General features: G+C 44.6%; 1 protein-coding gene across 1 annotated transcript in view; it reads right to left on the bottom strand.

The window, feature by feature from the left end:
* The window catches only part of GRN (granulin precursor), a 93115-nt gene that overhangs the window by 46087 nt on the left and 26197 nt on the right, over positions 1-20831 (bottom strand). The window contains exons 2-11 of the mRNA XM_083150108.1: positions 9982-10126; positions 9757-9882; positions 9146-9224; positions 8966-9075; positions 6543-6678; positions 6227-6333; positions 5986-6115; positions 4417-4511; positions 4152-4275; positions 3114-3211 (exon numbers count right to left, since the gene is read on the bottom strand). Coding sequence (XP_083006234.1) covers positions 3114-3211; positions 4152-4275; positions 4417-4511; positions 5986-6115; positions 6227-6333; positions 6543-6678; positions 8966-9075; positions 9146-9224; positions 9757-9882; positions 9982-10126 — 1150 coding nt within the window. The remainder of the gene's footprint in view (positions 1-3113; positions 3212-4151; positions 4276-4416; positions 4512-5985; positions 6116-6226; positions 6334-6542; positions 6679-8965; positions 9076-9145; positions 9225-9756; positions 9883-9981; positions 10127-20831) is intronic.

The raw sequence follows: 20831 nt of genomic DNA, 5'->3' as shown, positions 1-20831 counted from the left end.
ACCCTCTATAGTAATGATACAGGGAAATAGATATGGGAGCCGCCACCTCGGAGAGAGGTCCAAAACAACCGTTCAAAGGCCGCAACATAGCAGCCTTACAAGATAGCACAAAAACATTAAAATGGAGGACAATCTTTGCATTTACATAGCTGAGAGTTTAGCCTTGGCAAATAAGGCATGCAAGTAGTTATGAAGGGTCTGTTCTCAGAGAGTGCAAGAGTAGATACTGAGGAAAGCTCCATTAATAGCATTAAATAGTGCTAAGATACCAGCTTCTGCATTGCATGTGATCTGGTTCCAGATTTGGCAGATGGATGTAGTGTCCAGAATAAAAAAACAACATGCCAAAATTGGATCTGGTCAAAACACTGGCTAATTTGTTTTTGTATATACACACACACACACACACACACACACACACCCAATGAAGACAAATAGACTGGGCAGTATTCAATGAGAAATATTCGCCCTGTTTTATGGCGAATTTGTGCTTTTTTCGCCTTGGATGGAGCATTTTGCTTTTCAAAAGCGAGCAACCCTATTTAATGTGAAATATTCGCCGTCTTTCTAAGTGATTTTCGCCGTCTCGCTCCGTGTAGCAATTCTCCATCTTTTCATGGAGAGCTGGAATGTGGACTTTTAAACTAAAAGGTTTTTTTTTAAATTTTGGTGTCAAATGTTATTTTTATTCGTGTGCTTATAGCACATGAATATATATATTTAATAAAAAAAAAAATTTTAATTTTAATTTTTTTTTTTTTTTTTTTACACAGAGCAGTCAGCAGGGGGCCGGAGCTCTCGAGCCGCTCATTAGATATTCATATATATTCACTGCATCCGATCATTACATATGCACGATCGGGTGCAGTGAATACTGGGTCCCCCGCTGGCTACGGGGGGGGGGCAGCTTGTGCTGCCTGGGTCCCGGGGAGCCCACCTCCCCCTCCACATATGTTCTGGGGCAGCCAGGGAAACTTTAATCTCCCTGGCTGCCACCGTCCCACGGCTCCCTGCCGCGGACGCTTGTCCGCTGCAGGGGTTAAGACTCGCTGCGAGTCTTAACCACATTAAATAGAGGGAGCAGGAGTGGCAGCGAGCCATCCGGAACAGGGCGAGGGAAAAAAAAAATCTGTCGCCATGCACGGCGAATTTTTTTCATTGAATACTGCCCTATGTGTTAATATGGTTATAGCAATTAAGGGTGTGGATTAGCAATGGAAATTCTGTGAACAGACTTCTGGTTCAAAGACCCGTGCTCTGTAAAGCTGGGTACACATCTATACAATCCCTACTTCTTGCAACTGTTCGGCAGACCGTACTCCCATCGGACCGTCCACAAACAGCCGACACGCGTACACACCAGTACAATTTTACTTGCGACGTCCGATGTACTCCCGTCCAAACAGTCGCAATAAAAAGATTGTACCACCGTACACACTGTCTCGATTTGGGCTATTGACACGTCACATGTGACCAAAATTGTCATAATGGGCTGGGTTAGGGCATAATTGTAGCAGTCACCCTTTTATCTATTTAAAAAAAAAAAAAAGAAAAACACACACCCCGGAAACCCGACAAATAGGGCTTCGCTGATTATTTTTTTTTTTTTAAACCAGCCCCAGCCTCCAGGTCCGGTTCCCAAAATACGAGGGACAAAATGACTAGGGGTCCCCCCGTATTTTAAGAACCAGCCCCAGGCCAAACCAGCCAGCAGGGTAATGCCACAGCTGGGGGACACTTATTATATAAGGTCCCGCGGCCAAAGCATTCAGCCCTCTGACCGGTCAGCCTGGCCAGGGGAAGTGGGGACCCCCCCAATAAAGGGGGTCGTCCCCCCTCCAGGACTTACCTGACTGAAGCCTGGTGCTGTCCCCGGTGGCCACCGGGCTGATTCAGTGTAAAAAAAAGAATTAAAAACTATTGTCTTTTCCTGTGGAACTGAGTCCCAGCAAGCCTCCCCCGCATGCTGGGACTTGGAGAACCACAAGTCCCAGCATGCGGGGCATTAAAGGGCCCGCTGGCACTTGTAGTTCCACAGAAAAAAAAAATAGCGAAGCCCTATTTGTCGGGTTTCCTGATTTTTTTTAATACCAGCCCCGGCTCTTCAGCCTGGTGCTGGTTACGGCTGTGGGGGGGGGACCCCACGCCGTTTTTTTTTTGTTTTTTTTTTTTTTAGTCACCCTGCCAGAGATGATGCAGCTATGGAACGCCCACATGGGCGTTCCAGCTTTGGCAGTATAGTCGCAAGGATGGCAGCATATCGGTCGAACATGCGTACACACTGCACTTTTGTATATGTACCGATATGGGGGCCTTCCTGTCGGATGAAACTTAAACCGCAAATAACCGTCGACCGACCGAGAATGGACGGTCAAGACAGGTTTTTTGCCGTTTATCACTCGTACGGGACAGAACGGAAGAACGGCCCGACAATTGTATATATGTGTACCCAGCTTTAGTCTACACAATTAGTGTTAAAGAAAAAAAAAAGAAAAAATAATCCATAACAAATGAGCTAAGAAAAGTAATGGACAATCTTAACACCATTCATATACAAAACCTTTTCTGCAAGTTTGTATCTGTTCCAATACTATATATTTGAACTACTTTTCTATACATATTTCAACTTTATTTTGGAAGTGCCTCATGATGCATAAAAAAAAAAAAAAAATTATTATCAAAACTAGCTGAAGCGCAGTGTGTTTATGGATCAAAACAAAAAGTGCTACAGGTGACAAAAGTCTCATTGCCACTAGATTGAGAACTGGCCCGAATAGATTGCTTCTATAAATCAGTTCCATTTCACTCTACAGATTTTATAAACAACTCAATCCAGTTCCTGGACATAAGAAAGCTAGCATAGCACAGTAGACTGATAACTATTGAGCGCAAGTTATTGGGGCAGATGTATTCAGCCTTAAAAAAGGAGGGCGATTGAGTTAAAGGGCCAGCCAATCAGCTTTCAGCTGCCATTTTTTCAAAAACTGCCAAAACATAAGTTCGCGTAATAAACGTCCAGCCAGTTGGCTCCTATCAGCCTCGCAGTTATCTTTTTTCAAGGCTTAAATCTATATCTAGCCCTCATTTCCAGGCTTAAAAAAACCCACACATACCTGTTCGATGGGGCAGCACCCCCACTCCCCAGTCAGCAGCTGGCAGCAGGTAGTCTTGTCAGGACAAGAGGTGGTGTCATCACACCTAACATCACCCCCTGCAAAGTTAAACATTTGTTTATATAAGCAAACCCAGTAAAAAAATAAAAATAAAATTGAAATAGAATTTTCCATTATGTTCCTGGCATCTTTTAAGTTAATTAGAAACTTCCCAAAAGTTTCTAGATAGCATTGGACCTATATAACGTGCCCCACTAGATGTGATCATTGGTAAGGTCATTTATGTAGGAGACAAAGATTTACAGCGTTCCATAGTTCATCTTGTTGCCCATCCTGCTCCCCTCACTCCCTTTAAACAAATCCTGCATACGGTACAGTACTAGAAGTCAACAGGGCTGTGTAACTCCTGTTTGTAGTGGGAACTGAAAACTTGCAGAAAGCACTTACCGGGTTATACAAATATACACCAAATGGCTGCAGAAATACAGGGAGGCAGGCCAAACATACAGTCTATTAACGGGAATAGGAAACAGTTGATTCTTAAGTAACAATTCCATTTAGGTTAACACTTTGGTTGATAGAAGTGGTGCAGTTTTTTTAGGTTTCAGAGTACTTAATCCAGCATAGACCAGAATTTAAAATGCAATGAGCTTCCATAAACAAGCTTAATATAGTGTTCCCACTAAAAATGGGTGTGGGCAGAGCATTTGTCTTGACAGTAAAGGGGTGTGGCCAACATACTAATTAGCCAGTCTGGCAACCTTCTGTCAAATATGGAGGGTCAGCCCCAGCTGTGGCATCACTAATGGGAGTGCCTGTCACCATTGGAGGCTCTACCGTTTAAAATCAACAGATGCCATGCACACAGCATCTATTCACAAAGCAGAAGCTTGCAGGGTGCTTTAGCAGAGATTGTGTGGCCTTTAAAAAAAAAAAACCAGGTCAGGTGCCCTTCTAAAAACAAACAGCCCTGCGTTAACACTAATAGCCAAATGAGACTAGTTAAATAGTATTTCCCAAAACCACTCGGGGCCTTACCATTCCGTTTTAAAGCTGGGATCTTTTCAAACCAAGGAATAGAGAACTCCTTATTCTGACAAAAGCTCCCATTACATGTATATCCATTGGGACAGCAGTGTATTTTATCAGGGCAGCATACCGCCTGGCAAAAAGATAGAGATTAATGCAGTGCTAGAAATAACCCATGATAAAAAAAATTCTATACACATACATATTGGGTGCCATCAACAAGAACCCAACAAGTAATTTGCACCTTGCACCAACATTAAAAACTGCACCAAACCTGTTCAAGAGGACAACAGCCCCATTCTCCAGAAGCCAAGAGGCAGCAAGTAGAAGTGTCAGGACAGGAAGTTGTTCCATCACAATTAACAGATGCTGAAGAGAAAAGATCAGAAGATAAACTTTCGAGAACTTACACATTACTCCTGGCTGGATCAAGTTATGAGCCAGTGACTATGGTTGTTCTATATAGCAACTGATAGTCACATCACATGGTCATGGTCATTCTGGGGGTAGTAGATCATTGCATAATCCACCCATTTTACCAATAAATGGCATACCCCCATCTGAGTTAGGGATTTACATTGTGCAATCAGGCATAATGATAGGACAGTATAGATATAGAGATATATTATAAATTTTTGGTTTGCAGGATGGCACTCTAAATAGAAAAAATTCCCGGTGCCAGGAACATAAAGTTTTAGAACATGTAAAGCACTTACTCACTCCCCCCCCCCCCCTTGGTTGTAGAAGGATAGGAACCGGCACACTGGTGGATGGTGAAGAAAAGTTGATTTATTGTACAAACATGATTGCACACAACGACAGCTGTACACCTGACAGCCGTTTCAACCAAAATAAACGGTTTTCATCAGAGGTCGTTTATTTTGGTTGAAACAGCGGTCAGGTGCACAGCTGTCATTGTGTGCAATCATGTTTGTACAATAAATCAACTTTTCTTCACCATCCATAAGTGTGCCGGTTCTTATCCTTCTACAACCAAGGGGTGGGGGGGGGGTAAGTGCTTTTCATGTTCTAAAACTTTGTTCCTGGCACCGGGATTTTTTCTATTTAGAGTGCCATCCTGCAAACCAAAAGTTTATATATAAAAAAAAAAAAAAAAAAAAAACCACCACATACACCACTAACATTTTAGGAGATCATGCAATCGTTACATTGGCCTATCTTCCCTCCACCCACACCAACCATTTAGAGATGGCTCCGCCATAACATCATATTAACCCGCTTCACTCATTTACCCATCATTAGATGCCCAGCATACACATTTCTGTATTTAATGTATTTGTGACTCAATCCATCAAGCTCGGCACAGAACTATTTCTCGGCCAGTACCGCTTTCCAGAGCTACCAGTAGATCATAATGCAGTGCCGGAGGTTGATTAAGTACACCAATGTTAACATGACAACTTAAGACTTTTTTTTTATTTAATCCAATTTTAACTAAAAAGGTCTGAGAACTTTGATATTTACTTGCACTCCTGCATATCAGGGTTTAAAAAGCAGAGGAGCTATTCAGCTTGTAGCCAGTTACATCAAAAGCCGTATTTCAGAACATTAATGTGCAAACTAGAGATGGATTGTACTAGCAAAGTGAGGTGATCAGCCTAGAGATGCCGAGTTCTGGGAGGAAGAGCAGAGGCCTCCAATGGCTCAGAAATTAAAGACCCTGTGAAAGTAGCCTTTATGAATCATACAGTACATGACTTCAACGCAACCACTATTTTGACATTTAATGAAATACAATACAGTTATCACAAATTATCTATCTCCACTTATGAAGTTAAAGACCAACTTCTAGTTGTGTTAGAAAGTCCATTTTTAGTTTTACCTTGCTCACGCAAAGCTCGACTCTTCCTAAAAAATGGAGTAATCAAATTCTGGCCAACACACTTCTTATGGGTGACATCACATGTGGTCCCAGAAGGGCAGCAGTGCACATGGTCATCACAGCAGACAGCCTGAAACATGTTCAAACACATAAGGGACCATGGACATTATAAGATCAAAAGGAACAGGGGGACTGCAGGCCCAGAACTCATGACCTTTATCGGTTGGTCACGGACACTTACAGACATGAATGGACAGCAGCCATAGGACCCATCCAGCTGTTCACAGCAAGTACTACCATCAGGACAAGAGGAGCCATCTTGACACGGTGTCCTCCTAATAATGGTTTCTGTTTCAAAATAATTAAACAAAAATATTGCTGTGCTGTGATATTGTACATACTTTCATAGAGCAATACCAACCCAAGCATACACTAGCTAAAACTTGCAAGAAGGCAGCATATTTGAAAACATAGCGAAGTACAGTACAAATGTAAACAGGGATGTGCGATATTGCTAGATCAGTAATTATATACATTGGGTAGTTTATAGCACTCACTGGAGGAAAGTTTCACCCTGGCAGGAACTTTTTTGGACAAAGGAACTTCCCCATTTTCAGACGTGCATCGGTTATGGTCGAGATCACACACCATGTTGTGGGGGCAGCAATTCAAGTGATCACCACAGCAAGTTGCCTAGAGAGAACAGACCAGTGCACATTATAGACCATTGTAGCAAGTTAAGAGGATTCTTGAAAATACTCAGATTTTCTTAGACTAGGGTCATTCTTTATATATAAGGCTTCTTAAATCTAAAGGGACAGCTTCATGAATTCACCATGGTGCCAGTGTCCACAAACTACCGTATTTTTCCCACCATAAGACGCACTTGGGGAGAAAAGTATGTGCATCTTATGGAGCGAATACAGCAAAAAAAAAAAAAAAAAAAAAAAAAAACACACCTCCTGGATGCTGGTGCTGCTGCACCAGCATCTCAGGAGCTGCAGCAGAGCCTGCTCACAACCCCCCCCCCCCCCCCCCGGTAATTAACAGAAGCTTACAGAGGTGCAGGCAGCTGGGTCTGTTTGGCTAATGTGATATCATCGGCGAGGTCCCTGCGGCTGATGGGAACTAGTAGTGCTACTATTTCCCATCCCAGAGGACTCGTCTCCTGCCACCATAGATGAAGTTGCCAATATCAGGATCCTTGACAAAGGCCCTATACAGGCTGAAGGGGCACTGCAAGCCACTGCAGTGCCCCTCTACCAGCGCACAGAGCTCCACGGCTCCGGCAGCACCCGGTGACGTCATCACCTGGCATGCGCCGGGGTCCTTCTGGCAGTCTGTCAGAGACCCCCCAAGGGAAGCATCACCCAGCATCATCCACAAGGGAGCTCCATCACTCCAGCAGCACCCGGTGATGTGATCACCTGGTGCGCACCGGGCCACTGCCGGTCAGGCCCCGGGGATCGTCTGGCGGCAGAGCCGGTATCCTCATAGAGGACAGCATCAACTATCCTCCACGAGGTACCGACTGTCACGTCGTGGACGCATCCACAAGACTTGCTCAAGGTAAACCAGGGGCTGTGAGTAGGGATGTCAGCTCCCTCCCCTCAGAGTGATCCACTACTCCATCACTGCAGTGATATTGACGTGCCCACTCCCAAACCCAGCAGCATCCCTTTCCCGCTCCTCAGCCAGGCCCCCCACACAACGGCCAGCCCCTGGGGTCACTCCAACTAAAGTCCAGAAATAGCCGCTCTGCTTACACATGGGCTGCATTTTGACATGTCACTCCACATACTGTACACTGACATGTATCCCACTCATCATACAGACACACTGACATGTATCCACCTACTAGTTCCCATCTGCCACAGGGACCCCGCAGATTATATCCTATTCGCCAAATGGACCCCACAGAACGCTGCATGATCCTTGCTGCCTGTGCCTGGACCTCTGTGAGCTGCTGACAAGTACCAGGGGAGGGGGAGCGGGCATTACACTATTTGTTTCAGAATTTTTTTCCTGTTTTCCTCCTCTAAAACTAGGTGCGTCTTCTGGTCAGGTGTGTCTTAGAGCAAAAAATACAGTACTTTTTTTGCTTCAAAATGTGTTTTGTTTGTTTCCAATCCAAAACATTTTGTTAATATAATCTCTTTTGAATAACAAAAAAATGATTCTAAAGTGCCTATTGCAAGTAAGAGTGAGTTAGTACATGGAAACATTGGGTGTAAGTGCTTTAAAAAGCAAATCTTGCTTGAACCCCTTTAGGCTTTGAGTGATGTATTAATTTCATGAAACTACACCCTTTGATTGCTAAGTGAATGTGTCAATTTGGATTCCTCATTATTTATTTACAGTTTCCTATGTAGCGCAGGATATTCCGTTGCGCTTTACAACTGGAGACAGTGATTTAACAAACTGGGTAGATACAAACCGACATGGAGGTAGGAGGGCCCTGCTCACAAGCATACATCTATAATGACCTGTATGGTTAGCCATATAAATAAGTTTTTTTATTTGAATGTATATAACAAATGTGAGCAGCGCTGATATTTTTAGGTAATATTTTGCAGAAGTCAGAGCGGTTGGCATTTTTAGTGGATATTTTTGCCCAGCTCTCCTAGATGTTGGCACTCAGGGTTAATGCAGGTAGCGTACACACTCCCAGGTTTCGTAAACGTAGATAACCGTAGTACTGGATTGGAAAACAAAACACATTTTGAAGACCAAATAAAAAACAACAACTTCGTGTTATGTGGTGAGGGACAAGATTTGCTTCAGTTTGTCCAGTTTAACAGGCAACCAACAGCTTTTAATTTTGCCTATTATATGGACCATAAATATGTTTGCGTTAATCCTGGACCATCAACCGGAGGCACCTCAGCAAGTTCACGAAGCACCACAGGATGCTGCAGCACAATTTGGGAATCACTAGTTTAGGGTTAAGTATATCTAAAGCAAAGTACCTTCACCTCACCTGTGACATAGGGCAGCACCCCCAGCTCTGATCAGCCATCAGACAGCACGTGGAGCTATTTGGGCATTCTGAAGTTCCATCAGGGCACACCACAGCAGTCAGATTGGAAGCTGAAGGACAAGAAGACTGAAGTGCATGTATTGGGACCATGTATTGATGAGTAATTGGGATATTACTCACCTGGGATACAGTAGTGTCCATCTTCAGAACAATGACTGCCTGAGGGACAGCAATGATGTCCATCTTGGCAAGAAGTTCCCTAAGGGAAGTGTAAATAAGTGAGATTATGTATTAGTGCAGTGTCCTATATAAATCTTAGTGTGCAAGAGATGAATTTGTATTGTTTAGAATGCCCCAATCACACTTGGTAGACCAGATTTAGAGGATTTGCTTACTGCACCTACAGTGTGCATATATAAAGAGCTACTAGAAGTGTGAACACATGTACATATTTTAGTAAATCAGAAAATAAAAGCAGTTCTACTCGCAAGAGTATCAAATGTTATACCTAGCATACTAGAACTACTGGAAGGAAAGCCAGGTCCTGCAGACATATCTAAATGCTGAAGCTTTCTGTTCAGTTGATAATAAGTGTCATTCTATGACCAATGTTCTGTTAATGTATAACTATTCATAAGAGTTTAATAGACACCGCAATTCTATTTTCTGTCTACAGCTTTTTTTTGTTTTTACTGCTCCAGGACATTTGTTTCACAAAGATAAGCATTGCCTTATTACCCTACTCCATAACCCTCCACACACACAAGTGTCAGATGTGGTGTAGTCAGTACCTGGGCTACAGGGCAGCAGGCTGATCCACCCTGGGGAGTGCTCACGCAGGAATATTCCTCAGGACAGCCTGCCTGGTCAGTGCAGGAAGACTCCAGTGTTAACATTGGAAGGGAACGAGATACAACCTGAATTTAAAAATAAAAGCTGCTAAAATGCCACGTACTTATATAGGAGATTCATATTAAAGCTTTCCAACTATTCAGATTCTAGTACTCCCTACGTACCTCATCCTCTGGACAACAGCCATACCCAATACCGCCTGGAAGCTCACAGCACAGAGTCTTCTCACTGCATGTGTTCCCATCAGGACAACGTACTGCTCCTACAGATGCAACCAACAGGAGAAGTTGCCAAGGGGGAACCATCCTGCTGTTAAAACAAAGGGAAACATAATATGAGTAACAGACAATTTACTCTGGTTTAGGGGTTAATAAAGTATTCTGCAGAAAAAAATAATAATTTACTGGCAGATCATCTTCCCACAGCAGGACACAGCTATATTTTGTCTATTAAATTGAGGGTTATTCAGGCCGGATCGCTGCTCTGCAGACCTGAGATCAGATCGCTCATGTGTGACTTTTACATTTTGACCAAAAAGACACTGTATTGCACAGGCCACACATACAAATCCTGATCATGTGTTTATAGCTACCTATCAGGGAAAATGAAGCAAATAAAAAAAAAAACAGGCTTAGGGATACCACATGTGTTTATCAGGATTGGCAAATTCAATGTGTTATATTTCCCCAATTCAAGTACTTGGCAATCACTGATGTATGACCCCTTTACTCACATAACTACATATGCATCTTAACTGCATTGCTAGGTACACAGTAAACGCAGTGCATGGCACTATAACACACCTGTGTGGTTACAGCTGTACCATGCCTACTACTGACCTGTGAGAAAGTTGCAGCCAAAAAGGAGCCCCTACCTGCAGCTTTAGAACTGGTGAAAAACTCCATCAGCACATCACACCGATCCATGGATGTGACCAAGAACCTTTTGACATGTTCTGGATGGCGGTAAGGAGAAGCTTTAGTGGACTCCTCATCTCTTCCCAGCACTGCCTCCTGAGTGACTGCGGGGGACAGGCTAGCTGATTCTGATGGGGAGGCTAGGTGGATAAAAGCAGCAGTCTTGAACCAGCCTGCAGAGAGCCAGCCCAGAAATAAAACTTATGATTGTCACTGCCTGTAGCCACCTCACAGCTGTCATCCTCTGCCTCCCCGGTCACCTACCCTGTCCCTATGTGTGGAACCAGACAAAATCTTGTGTAGGGCAAGGAACTGGCAGGGACAGCTGTCGCCTCTACTACACCGAGTGGCTTGTAGCAGTTTAATTAACTTAAATCATGGAGTCCAATCTGTTGATATTCTGTGACGTAACATTGAGCCCCGCCGAATATGCAGTCACCGACTATATAGTCAGATTGGAATGCATGTTAACGATCTGTTGCCATGAAATACCACCCGACAGTACAAAAAAAAAAAAGTGGAAAAAACTCATGTCGACCTTTTGACCCTTAGGCATGTTGACGTTTTGTCTGTCATCTAAGGCCTGTCGACAGTTCCCCCTTCTTGTCCAAACCACAGATGCTACTATCAGCAGAAGGGAGACCGCAGTGTGTTTCGCAACCCTGCATTGCCATCAAGCTCTTTTATCATTTAGACAATCACAGCACATAAGTACTTATCAGTATCTAGTGCTACAGCAGAGATAACACTGTCTCTCTGCAGATTTTAACCACTGTATTTTACAATGAACGTATGCATATTCTCCAGTTATGTTAAACAGTTGTCACTAGCTTACACGAAGAGCGGTCAATTGCCAAACGTTAAGCCAATCACCATTACCCTATCCACCAACCTGCCACTGACCACATAAAATAGAGTCGGATATTTAAAACCACAGTAGTGCTTTCCAAATGTTAAGATGTGCCCAGACTGGAATAACCGTTGAATCTTAAAAAGGTGCCCACACTAGAAAGAGCTGTAATCTGAAAATGTATCTTGCCATTTCCCTTGAATTCCTGTTCAGCCCTGGACAAAAAGTTCCATGCAAAAAGTAAATTTCGACAAAGAGTTATCTTCATTTCAGAAAGATTTGAACCCCTCCAGTACTATGCCACCATCACCTGGGGACTCGAACGCACCCCAACTTCAAAATACCTAGTAGGGTTAAAACCTGAGTAGTATCTGGTGCAAACACCAGACAATTGGCAACCAGCCTACTGTTCATTATTTATAGTTTCTTATATAGCGCAGCATATTCCGTTGCCCTTTACAATTGGAAACCGTGATAAAACAAACCAGAGGTAGGGGGGCCCTGCTTGCAAGCTTACAATGTTATCTCCTATGAGCAGTGTTAAAGGAAGCACAACCATTTACTTTAAAAAGGCATCGTAAGTCTCAGAGTGCCATGTGAGCAAGCCAGCAGCCCATGCTCAAAAATTCTGTTCAGACAGGCAGAGGACTCTGGGAAGCAGCAAACAGGACCAGGGCCTCTCCCAAAGAACTTTGGAAAGCCCTTTAAAAATTGTCCCAAGATTGTATTTGCATAGGCTCCATAAGAATTTGTTTATAATCAGTTAGACTTTTACCGCCGTACTATTGGATTGACCAACATACATAATATGGTCACGCCTTAAAAAGAAGGCTCTGCAGTCACAGAGTGTATTATGCCATAAGACAGCCTACAGGTTGGTATAGTCATAGCAAATAAAGAAAAGTTCAGATATGAGGGGATGCGGTCATTTGGTCTACTGCATTATGGTCGACAGTCATTAGGTCGAATCCATTAGGTCGACATGCTAAAAGGTCGACATGACTCTAGGTCGACATGGGAAAAGGTCGACATGATTCTAGTTCGACAGGGTCATTAGTTCGACAAGGTCATTAGTTCGACAAGGTCATTAGTTCGACAAGGTCATTAGTTCGACAAGGTCATTAGTTCGACATTGTCTATGTCGACATTCACAAGGTCGACATGGAGTTTTTCACTGTTTTTTGAGCCAACATGTGCCGACAGGCGGTATTTCATGCCCTACCATCCACTAGGGCGTGGTGGGAGAATAAAATAGTGTGCCGAGCGTAGCGAGGCACCGTGCCCGACGCATAGCGAGCGCAGCAAGGGGATGCAGTGCACTTTAAACTGTGTCCATGTCGACTGTGTTGACATTCAGGTAAAAAACAGTGAAAAACCCCATGTCGACCTTGTGAATGTCGACATAGACAATGTCGAACTAATGACCTTGTCGAACTAATGACCTGTCGACCTTTTAGCATGTCGACCTAATGGATTCGACCTAATGGATTCGACCATAATGCAATAGACCAAATGATCCCAACCCGATATGAGAATGCTTGCGAGTGCTTACTTTTTATGTAGAGTAGATATAAATATCCCCTTGTCTGCATGTTATGCTATTATTTTTTTTGTTATAGAAGAATTGAAGCTGTGTTTTAGATTACTGAAAACAAACCTAAGATTCTGTTTAATAGCTCACCACAGTTTGGATTTCTGCCACATTCCTTCCTTATTTATGAACATATCAATCTCTCACAAACACATTGCATGTGTTTCGTCCTGATCACATGGCATGCAATGTGATCAGAACCTAGTTCAAAAAGTATCTGCAACACATACTTTTTGATCTGTGCGATGAGATCTGAATATTCTACAAAATCTCCCACAGCTGCATCCTACACAAGGTGATTCATTGTCACAAGACATACTACCTTGCTCAACTCAGGAGACAAAAACAGGGAAGTAGACTGAACATGCCACCCCACCCCCCCCCTCTCTCCACAGGGTAGGAAAGCCCCACCCAGTTATAAGCAAAACAAAGCCGTTCTGCATAGTTGGGTTTTATGAAGTAACATTTTAGCACACTGAAAGTTACAACATCTACTTAAATTCACTTAATTACAAAATTTGGAGTATTATGTAGGCACAAATACTGTAACAAGATGAAGCTATACTCCCCATGTGCCTCTCTAGATTTACATGGATGTGAAGTTTAACAGCACTGGCCATAGAACCTGATTGTACCAAATAAAAATCACAAATCTATGGGGTTCCCATACATGGCCTTAAACCAAGATATTGTACTTTGAGGACATGTGACTTCAGTACCTCAGCCACTATCGGTGCACAAGTTTAGATATTGTTAAAATCTAAACTGCTAAGCTGGGTACACATTAGCCAAATGTTGTTACTGACAATATGCACAATATTATTGCAGATATTGGCTAGTGTGCGTACACGATCATTAATTATGCACGCTCCTGCAGGCTGTTAACAGTATTCTTAACAGGGCTATCCCAACTACCACCAGGAGAATCTCAACTGCCAGGCTGCAGAATGTACATAAAGCAGACCCAAGCTAGGGTTAGGCACAGGTGGGGGGAGCATACTTACCTAGCCCCTATTGAGATTCCCTCCTTTGGAACGCCAGCGCATGTATTCTGACCAATTGCATCCCAGACGTATTAGACTAAAGGCCCCCCATGCACTGTCCTGGATTTGTCCTAAGGACATGTCAGACCACTTTGCCCAGAGCCCCCCGGCAGGCTCACATGCAATCTGGCACTTGATGTGCCGGAAAGGAGGTCCCAGGACAGGTGGTCGGATGGCCAGCAGGTCCAACGTGCATGGGATCGCGCATCGGACCTGAGGGGATATGAAACCAAGCAGATTTCACGGCCCAATTCATCACAATAAGCCGAAATCAGCTCGGTGTATGGGCACCTTTAATGTTCTCTCGTCAGACAACCTGTTAGTGTGCAGTAGCATAATAGAAAAAAAAAAAAAAGGGGAGGTATACATTGCTGGGTTTGACTGAATAAAAGGCTAACACAATGTAACCAATAAAGTACATTTATTATACATCAAATATAAAAACAGTAAAAATAGTAAACTAGAGAATTCTCTGGTTAAACCAAATATTGGGGGATATATAAAAAAAAAACAGTCTGGACAGGTATTGCTCCAGTGAGTGGATAAGGGCTACAGTTCAAATGCACCAATGACAATGGAATAGTTACCAGATGAGGGTAGAATAGTCTCTCTCAAGTTTGTTGGAGGAGAGTTAGTGAAGTCCCGGAAAATTATCCAGCATATTATGGATCCAGATTCACTAAGTAAGACAACAGAATTATTTGTGTTAAATGGTGGCAGTGTACCCAGGTGTGTTTTGTTTTGAAGAAAGCTGAGATTGTGGAATCCTGTTTGTTGTTTGAGCTGGTCCGGGTGGTCTGGTAACAGGTGCAGATTTGAAGGTGGCAGGTCAACGCGTTTCGACGTCTTAATCCGGCAGTGTTCCTGATGAAGACGTGTTAACACGTCGAATCGCGTTGAGCTACCACCGGTACTCTTTACTTAGAAGGGCGCCCATCTCGGCCATCTCGGGCATTGAATGCACTAAAAAATCAGGTGCGATGCGACAGACGAGATGCCCGAGATTTCCCATAGGGAACAATGTTAAATGTCTCAATTGACCCGATTTTCCTGTTCAATGCCTCAATTGACCCAATTTTTCCATAGGAAACAATGTTAAATGGGCCACAGAGGCCAAATAGGCACCCTGAAGTGTATAATGGCCACCCGAATTGTTAACGCCACCCCACGATCAACGTCAACCCGATGCGTGGCGAGCGCAGCGAGCCCGCGAGGGGTGGCGGTACGCGTCCTACGACCTTTTCATACCCCCACTATCCACGTCGGCGTGGAGTTGAGAATAGAAAGTGTGGCGAGCGCAGCGAGCCACCGAGCCCGAAGCGTGGCGAGCGCAGCGTGCCCCGCGAGGGGACGCGGATACCTTCACAGGTATCCGCGTCCCCTCGCGGGCTTCACAGCTGTCCGCGTACCCTCGCAACGCTTCGGGCTCGGTGGCTCGCTGCGCTCGCCACACTTTCTATTCTCAACTCCACGCCGACGTGGATAGTGGGGGTATGAAAAGGTCGTAGGACGCGTACCGCCGCCCCTCGCGGGCTCGCTGCGCTCGCCACGCATCGGGTTGACGTTGATCGTGGGGTGGCGTTAACAATTCGGGTGGCCATTATACACTTCAGGGTGCCTATTTGGCCTCTGTGGCCCATTTAACATTGTTTCCTATGGAAAAATCGGGTCAATTGAGGCATTGAACAGGGAAATTGGGTCAATTGAGACATTTAACATTGTTCCCTATGGGAAATCTCGGGCATCTCGTCGGTTGATCGCACCCGATTTTTTAGTGCATTCAATGCCCGAGATTTTTTACTAACGATGCCCACGATCAAAATCGTGGGCGCCCTTCTAAGTAAAGAGTACCCTACCACCTTCTCATCTGCACTTGTTACCAGACCACCCGGAACATTTGAAATGACTATGGGGCACCAGCAGCTTCTGCTGATTAAAATGATATGCAGCATGCCTATATTCTGTGTGTGAGTGAGGCTGTATCTGCATATGAAATAGTGTATTCATGGAAATCACTGTAACATAGCATTCTGTTTGCAGGTACATCCACAGTCGCACACAGACTGTGTCCTGGTCACATAACAATGCAAAGAAGACGCATTTTCAGCAAAAAAGGCACCCAACATTAGCAGAACTGGCCAGGAGCTGCATGGCCTATTGAGGCAAGATGTATGAGGAAACATCTGTATCCAAGCAGAGGCACAGGTCACAGTGAGCAGAGGCAGAGGTCAGTGTTAGCGGCTGTGCGAGTGCTGTCTGCGGGTGGGTTGGTTGTGCAATAGTGTTCGGCATATGTGTAAGGGGCATTATGTGTGTCATGTATAAATGCATTAATAATGTGTGACATGTGTAACGTATTGTGTGTAATGTGTATGAAGGGCATTAATAAAGGTTGGAATAATGTGTAAGGATCATTATGGTTATAAGGACATTAATAATGTGTGTCATGTGTAAGGGGCATTACTATGTGGTCTTATCAGGGGTGCCGAGAGAAAGGGGTAGGGGGTACAAATTACCCAGGCCAAAAGGTGCCCATACACGTACCAATTACCCGGTACTTTTTGTGCTAAAATAGCATTGCATCCACAACAATGCTATTTTAGCACAAAACGTACCGGGTAATTGGTACGTGTATGGGCACCTAAAGTCTAATGGAAGGGCCCCTCCCCTTAAGTGACAGCAGCAGCTCTTCTCCTCTGCCCAGCACATACTGCTTTTTGCTGGGTTGCAGTTTGGCCATTAAAGTGCTTAAAACACAATATTTTCTCAGGATTTTTTTCTAAGGGTATAATGTGAAGAGTAACGTATATAAGGTAAAGTGGTACTACTGTGTGATGTAACGTGAATAAGGGACACCATCGCATGCTATAATGTGAATAAAGTTGCACTACTGTGTGGCATAAATGAATTGGGGGTACTATTGTGTGGCCATGCCCCTTCCCAGCAAGAACTCAACCATTTGGGCTGGGCTCCGAATATGTGCACGGTTTCTATTTAAAATATTGCATGTAGGAGCACCAAAATGATGACTGCTATGATGAGGGTTGATAGTGCTGGGAAAGGGGAGCAGGGTCAGGGGCGGAACAAGTGGCGGTGCTAGGGGGCACCAGCTAAAATCTTGCCTAGGGCGTCATTTAGGCTAGGGCCAGCTCTGGTCGCGACCATCTCTGTATGCGACCCACGACTCCATATTGTTGACCATCAGGCTGATTGCTTCTCTAATCACTCATCCAGGTAGTTTGAAAAATCAGTTGAATTGTCTGTTACTTCAGACTCCTCCCATCATTAGGTGCCTCCACCATACTGTCATGTATGTGTTGTCTGCTGACCACACATGTGTGTGACCATTCTGTGGTAACTTGCTGGGGTCCTTTAATTTTTATTGTCCCGACAGGGTCCCAGAGAGAAATAGTTTGAGGACCGCTGTTCTAACATATTTGAATTCTCTTGACAGCTGGTCATTATCAATTAAAAAGTAGTACACTGACACTACCAACTATCATGCAAATATTAAGTGGCTAAACCCTGAAAATGGGTGTTTTCGGGGATTTAGCCGCAAATATGGTTTAATAAATGGGCCCCTTAATGTTAACTCTGATTCTAGCTTCATCAGTTATACCCTTTCACAAAAGACTTATAACCCAGGTTATTGAGGGGGCAACCCAGGGCTAGGCTAGGTAACAACCCAGTCAAGCCTTAAAATAATTACTTCTCACTGACCTACAGTACTTGCATGTGTGAAGAAACTCTGAACGTTGGCATTCATTCAATGCCAAGTCAGTCCTTTATAAGAACAGGAACACCATAAAAAAAAAAAGAGGAACAGCAGAAACACAAAGTGTTGTGTGAGCTGCACAGACCATAAAATAGGTCTCCTCTAGCAGCATATATGGATATGTAATAAAGTGCATAAACCAGTGGCCTCCAGCACACTGATCCCCAGAGTGGCAACCCTAGACATAAACCGGACAGCATTTTTAATGCGATACAGTCACTAGGTCAACCCTATTTAATTCAATAGGGCTTAGGTCGACATGGATAAGGTCAATAGGGTTGGAAGTAGAGATGCCAATCCCGGGATCCCCAGGATTGGCCTCTCTAAAAAAATGACCCCGCCCCCTAAACTGCCCGACCCACACATGTCATTATAAATGCCTACTAAACCCGCCCCCAACCCCAGAAAATCTCCCCATCCCCCTGTAAGTGACAGTGCAGTCACTTACATTGGTTGTGACAGGCAGGAGTCTGTCTCCTGCGGACAGGCTGCACAGCGGGCGTGTGGCTGGCTGGGCATCTGCGTTCGCAGCAGTGATCTGCGCTGACAGGCATAGCGGCGGCCAGGCTGTGCAGCTTGACATAATGTCAGGGGTCACGCTGCACAGCCTATGTCTGTCAGCGCAGATCACTGTCCCTAACAGCGGTGCTGCAGGGGGGGGTGAGCAGAGTCAGCCGGGCAGCATCTGAGCCATATACTAGTGCTCAGTGCTGCCTGGTTTTACACTGGGTACTAATCCCGGAATCCCTGGATTGGAAGCTTCCATCCCGGGATTCAAATCCTGCCAATTTTAGGCCAAAATCCCGGGATCCCGCTGATCCCAGGATTGGCCTCCCTAGTTGGAAGGTTGACACAAGCATTAGGTCAACAGTCAGAAGATTGACATGAGTTTTTCATGTTTTTTTGAGCAAACAGGTGGTATTTCACGTACTATCACCAAATACAAAATGCCGTAAAAACCCAGTTTTCGGGGATTTAACCACATTTTCATATGCAGCAAAGCCCCACTGCGGGGAGGGGGGGGGAGGTTTACACCTGTTCTAAATGGTGAAACCCCATGGAAGCCTATAAGCTTCCCTTCGCATCCCCCGCCACCTGTGTCCGGACCAGTGATCGCCTCCTGCCTGCAGGGAGGAGGAAGAGGAGCCCTCTCACAGCCTGCTGAGGGTTCAGGAAGGGAGGGGGGACCCGTTGCACATCGCCTTTGCGTTAACAATCGCATAGGTTACTGCATATGCGATTATTAACAATGCAAGTACAGCCGATGTATGGCCTGGATTATTAGAGAATCCCGCAGGCTTCACATCACACAGTACAAAAAGTATGTGCTGCACACACTTTTTGTACTGCCAGCGGATCGCATCGCATGCAAATCACATGCATTGCGATCCAGCCCATAACGGGTGTGATCATCGCACAGCGTATGGGCACCTTAAGAACTGTCTGCCCAATGACTGATAACCGTTTTAATTGCATATCCATTTAATCAGCCTGATGAAGAGGATACAAATAATATCAGACACTGCATGCCACAGATTAAGTGAATATGACGTTACTTACATGCAATACAAACACCCGCACTGAACTGGGACAGGACAGTGTGCAGCGGCAGAGCTGGGTTACACTCTGTCTACACGTTACACACATACACCGCAGCTCCGCACAATAACAGCACCATCACTCAGGGACACACATTCCCGACACGCTCACCTGCTGTCAATGTCACGCCGTATCTCTTCCACTCCCAGCAACCGAGCCCGGTTTATTAGCAGAGCTCCTCCCCTTTCCCACTCCTATTGGCCGGCAACTTCGTCGTTCTGTCATTGCTGTTTAGTCACGGGGCTAACTCGGCGTCACGTGACAAGGCTCTCAAAGTCACATGACCATGATGCACGTGATTTTAACTGGAGCTAGAGGTCTTGCAGGCAGAACTTGAAGCAACACTAGCACTGTCTATATCTGGCAATTTAATTTCAAATTGATTGACCAACACAGGGGAATAGAACTGCTTCATCTGAAACATACATTCTTCACTTATTTTATAAATGTACTTCCTTGTAATTCTGAATGCTAATGTCATCATACTTGCTGCTATAGAATGCACTGCTGCCAGCATTTCCAGAACGTTCCCAGCCAGCAACAGTAGAGATGGGGTAGCTCACTATTGAGCCAGCTCTTCGACCCGGCTCTACCAGGGTTACCTACTCTCACGGAATGGCCGGGAGTCTCCTGAAAATTGGGTCCCCCTCCCGGCCCCCCAGTCACCACCCACTTTCATACGCTCCAACATGACCCTCTCCATTAGGTACAAAATGCTCTGCTCCTGGACTTCCTTCTTAATATATGAGGTACTTGTTTCCTAGCACGGCGCCCATCGCATCGCATACCATATGGTATGCAATGTTAGCCGATGTTATACAATTTTAATTTACAATTTTGGTCTACAGCATGATGGTCGACAGTCATTAGGTCGACACCATTAGGTCAACATGAGCCTAGGTCGACATGGTTCTAGTTCGACAGGTCATTAGTTCGACAGTGTCTAGGTCGACAGGTCATTGGTTGGACAGTGTCTAGGTCGACAGTCAAAATGTCGACATGGGATTTTTCACTGTTTTTTGAGCCGACATGTGCCGACAGGCGGTATTTCATGCCCTACGATCCACTAGATTTCATGCCCTACATGACCGATGCATTGCGAGCGATGCGAGGGGATGCGGTGCACTTTAAACTGTGTCCATGTTGACTGTGTTGACATTCAGGTAAAAAAAAACAGTGAAAAACCCCATGTCGACCTTTTGACTGTCGACCCGATACATTGTCGAACTAATGACCTGT

Source organism: Crinia signifera, chromosome 6, assembly GCF_055691185.1.
Source record: "Crinia signifera chromosome 6, ASM5569118v1, whole genome shotgun sequence".
Classification (NCBI taxonomy): domain Eukaryota; kingdom Metazoa; phylum Chordata; class Amphibia; order Anura; family Myobatrachidae; genus Crinia; species Crinia signifera.
Note: the sequence above shows the minus strand (reverse complement) of the source record. Positions and strands in the feature narration are given on the sequence as shown.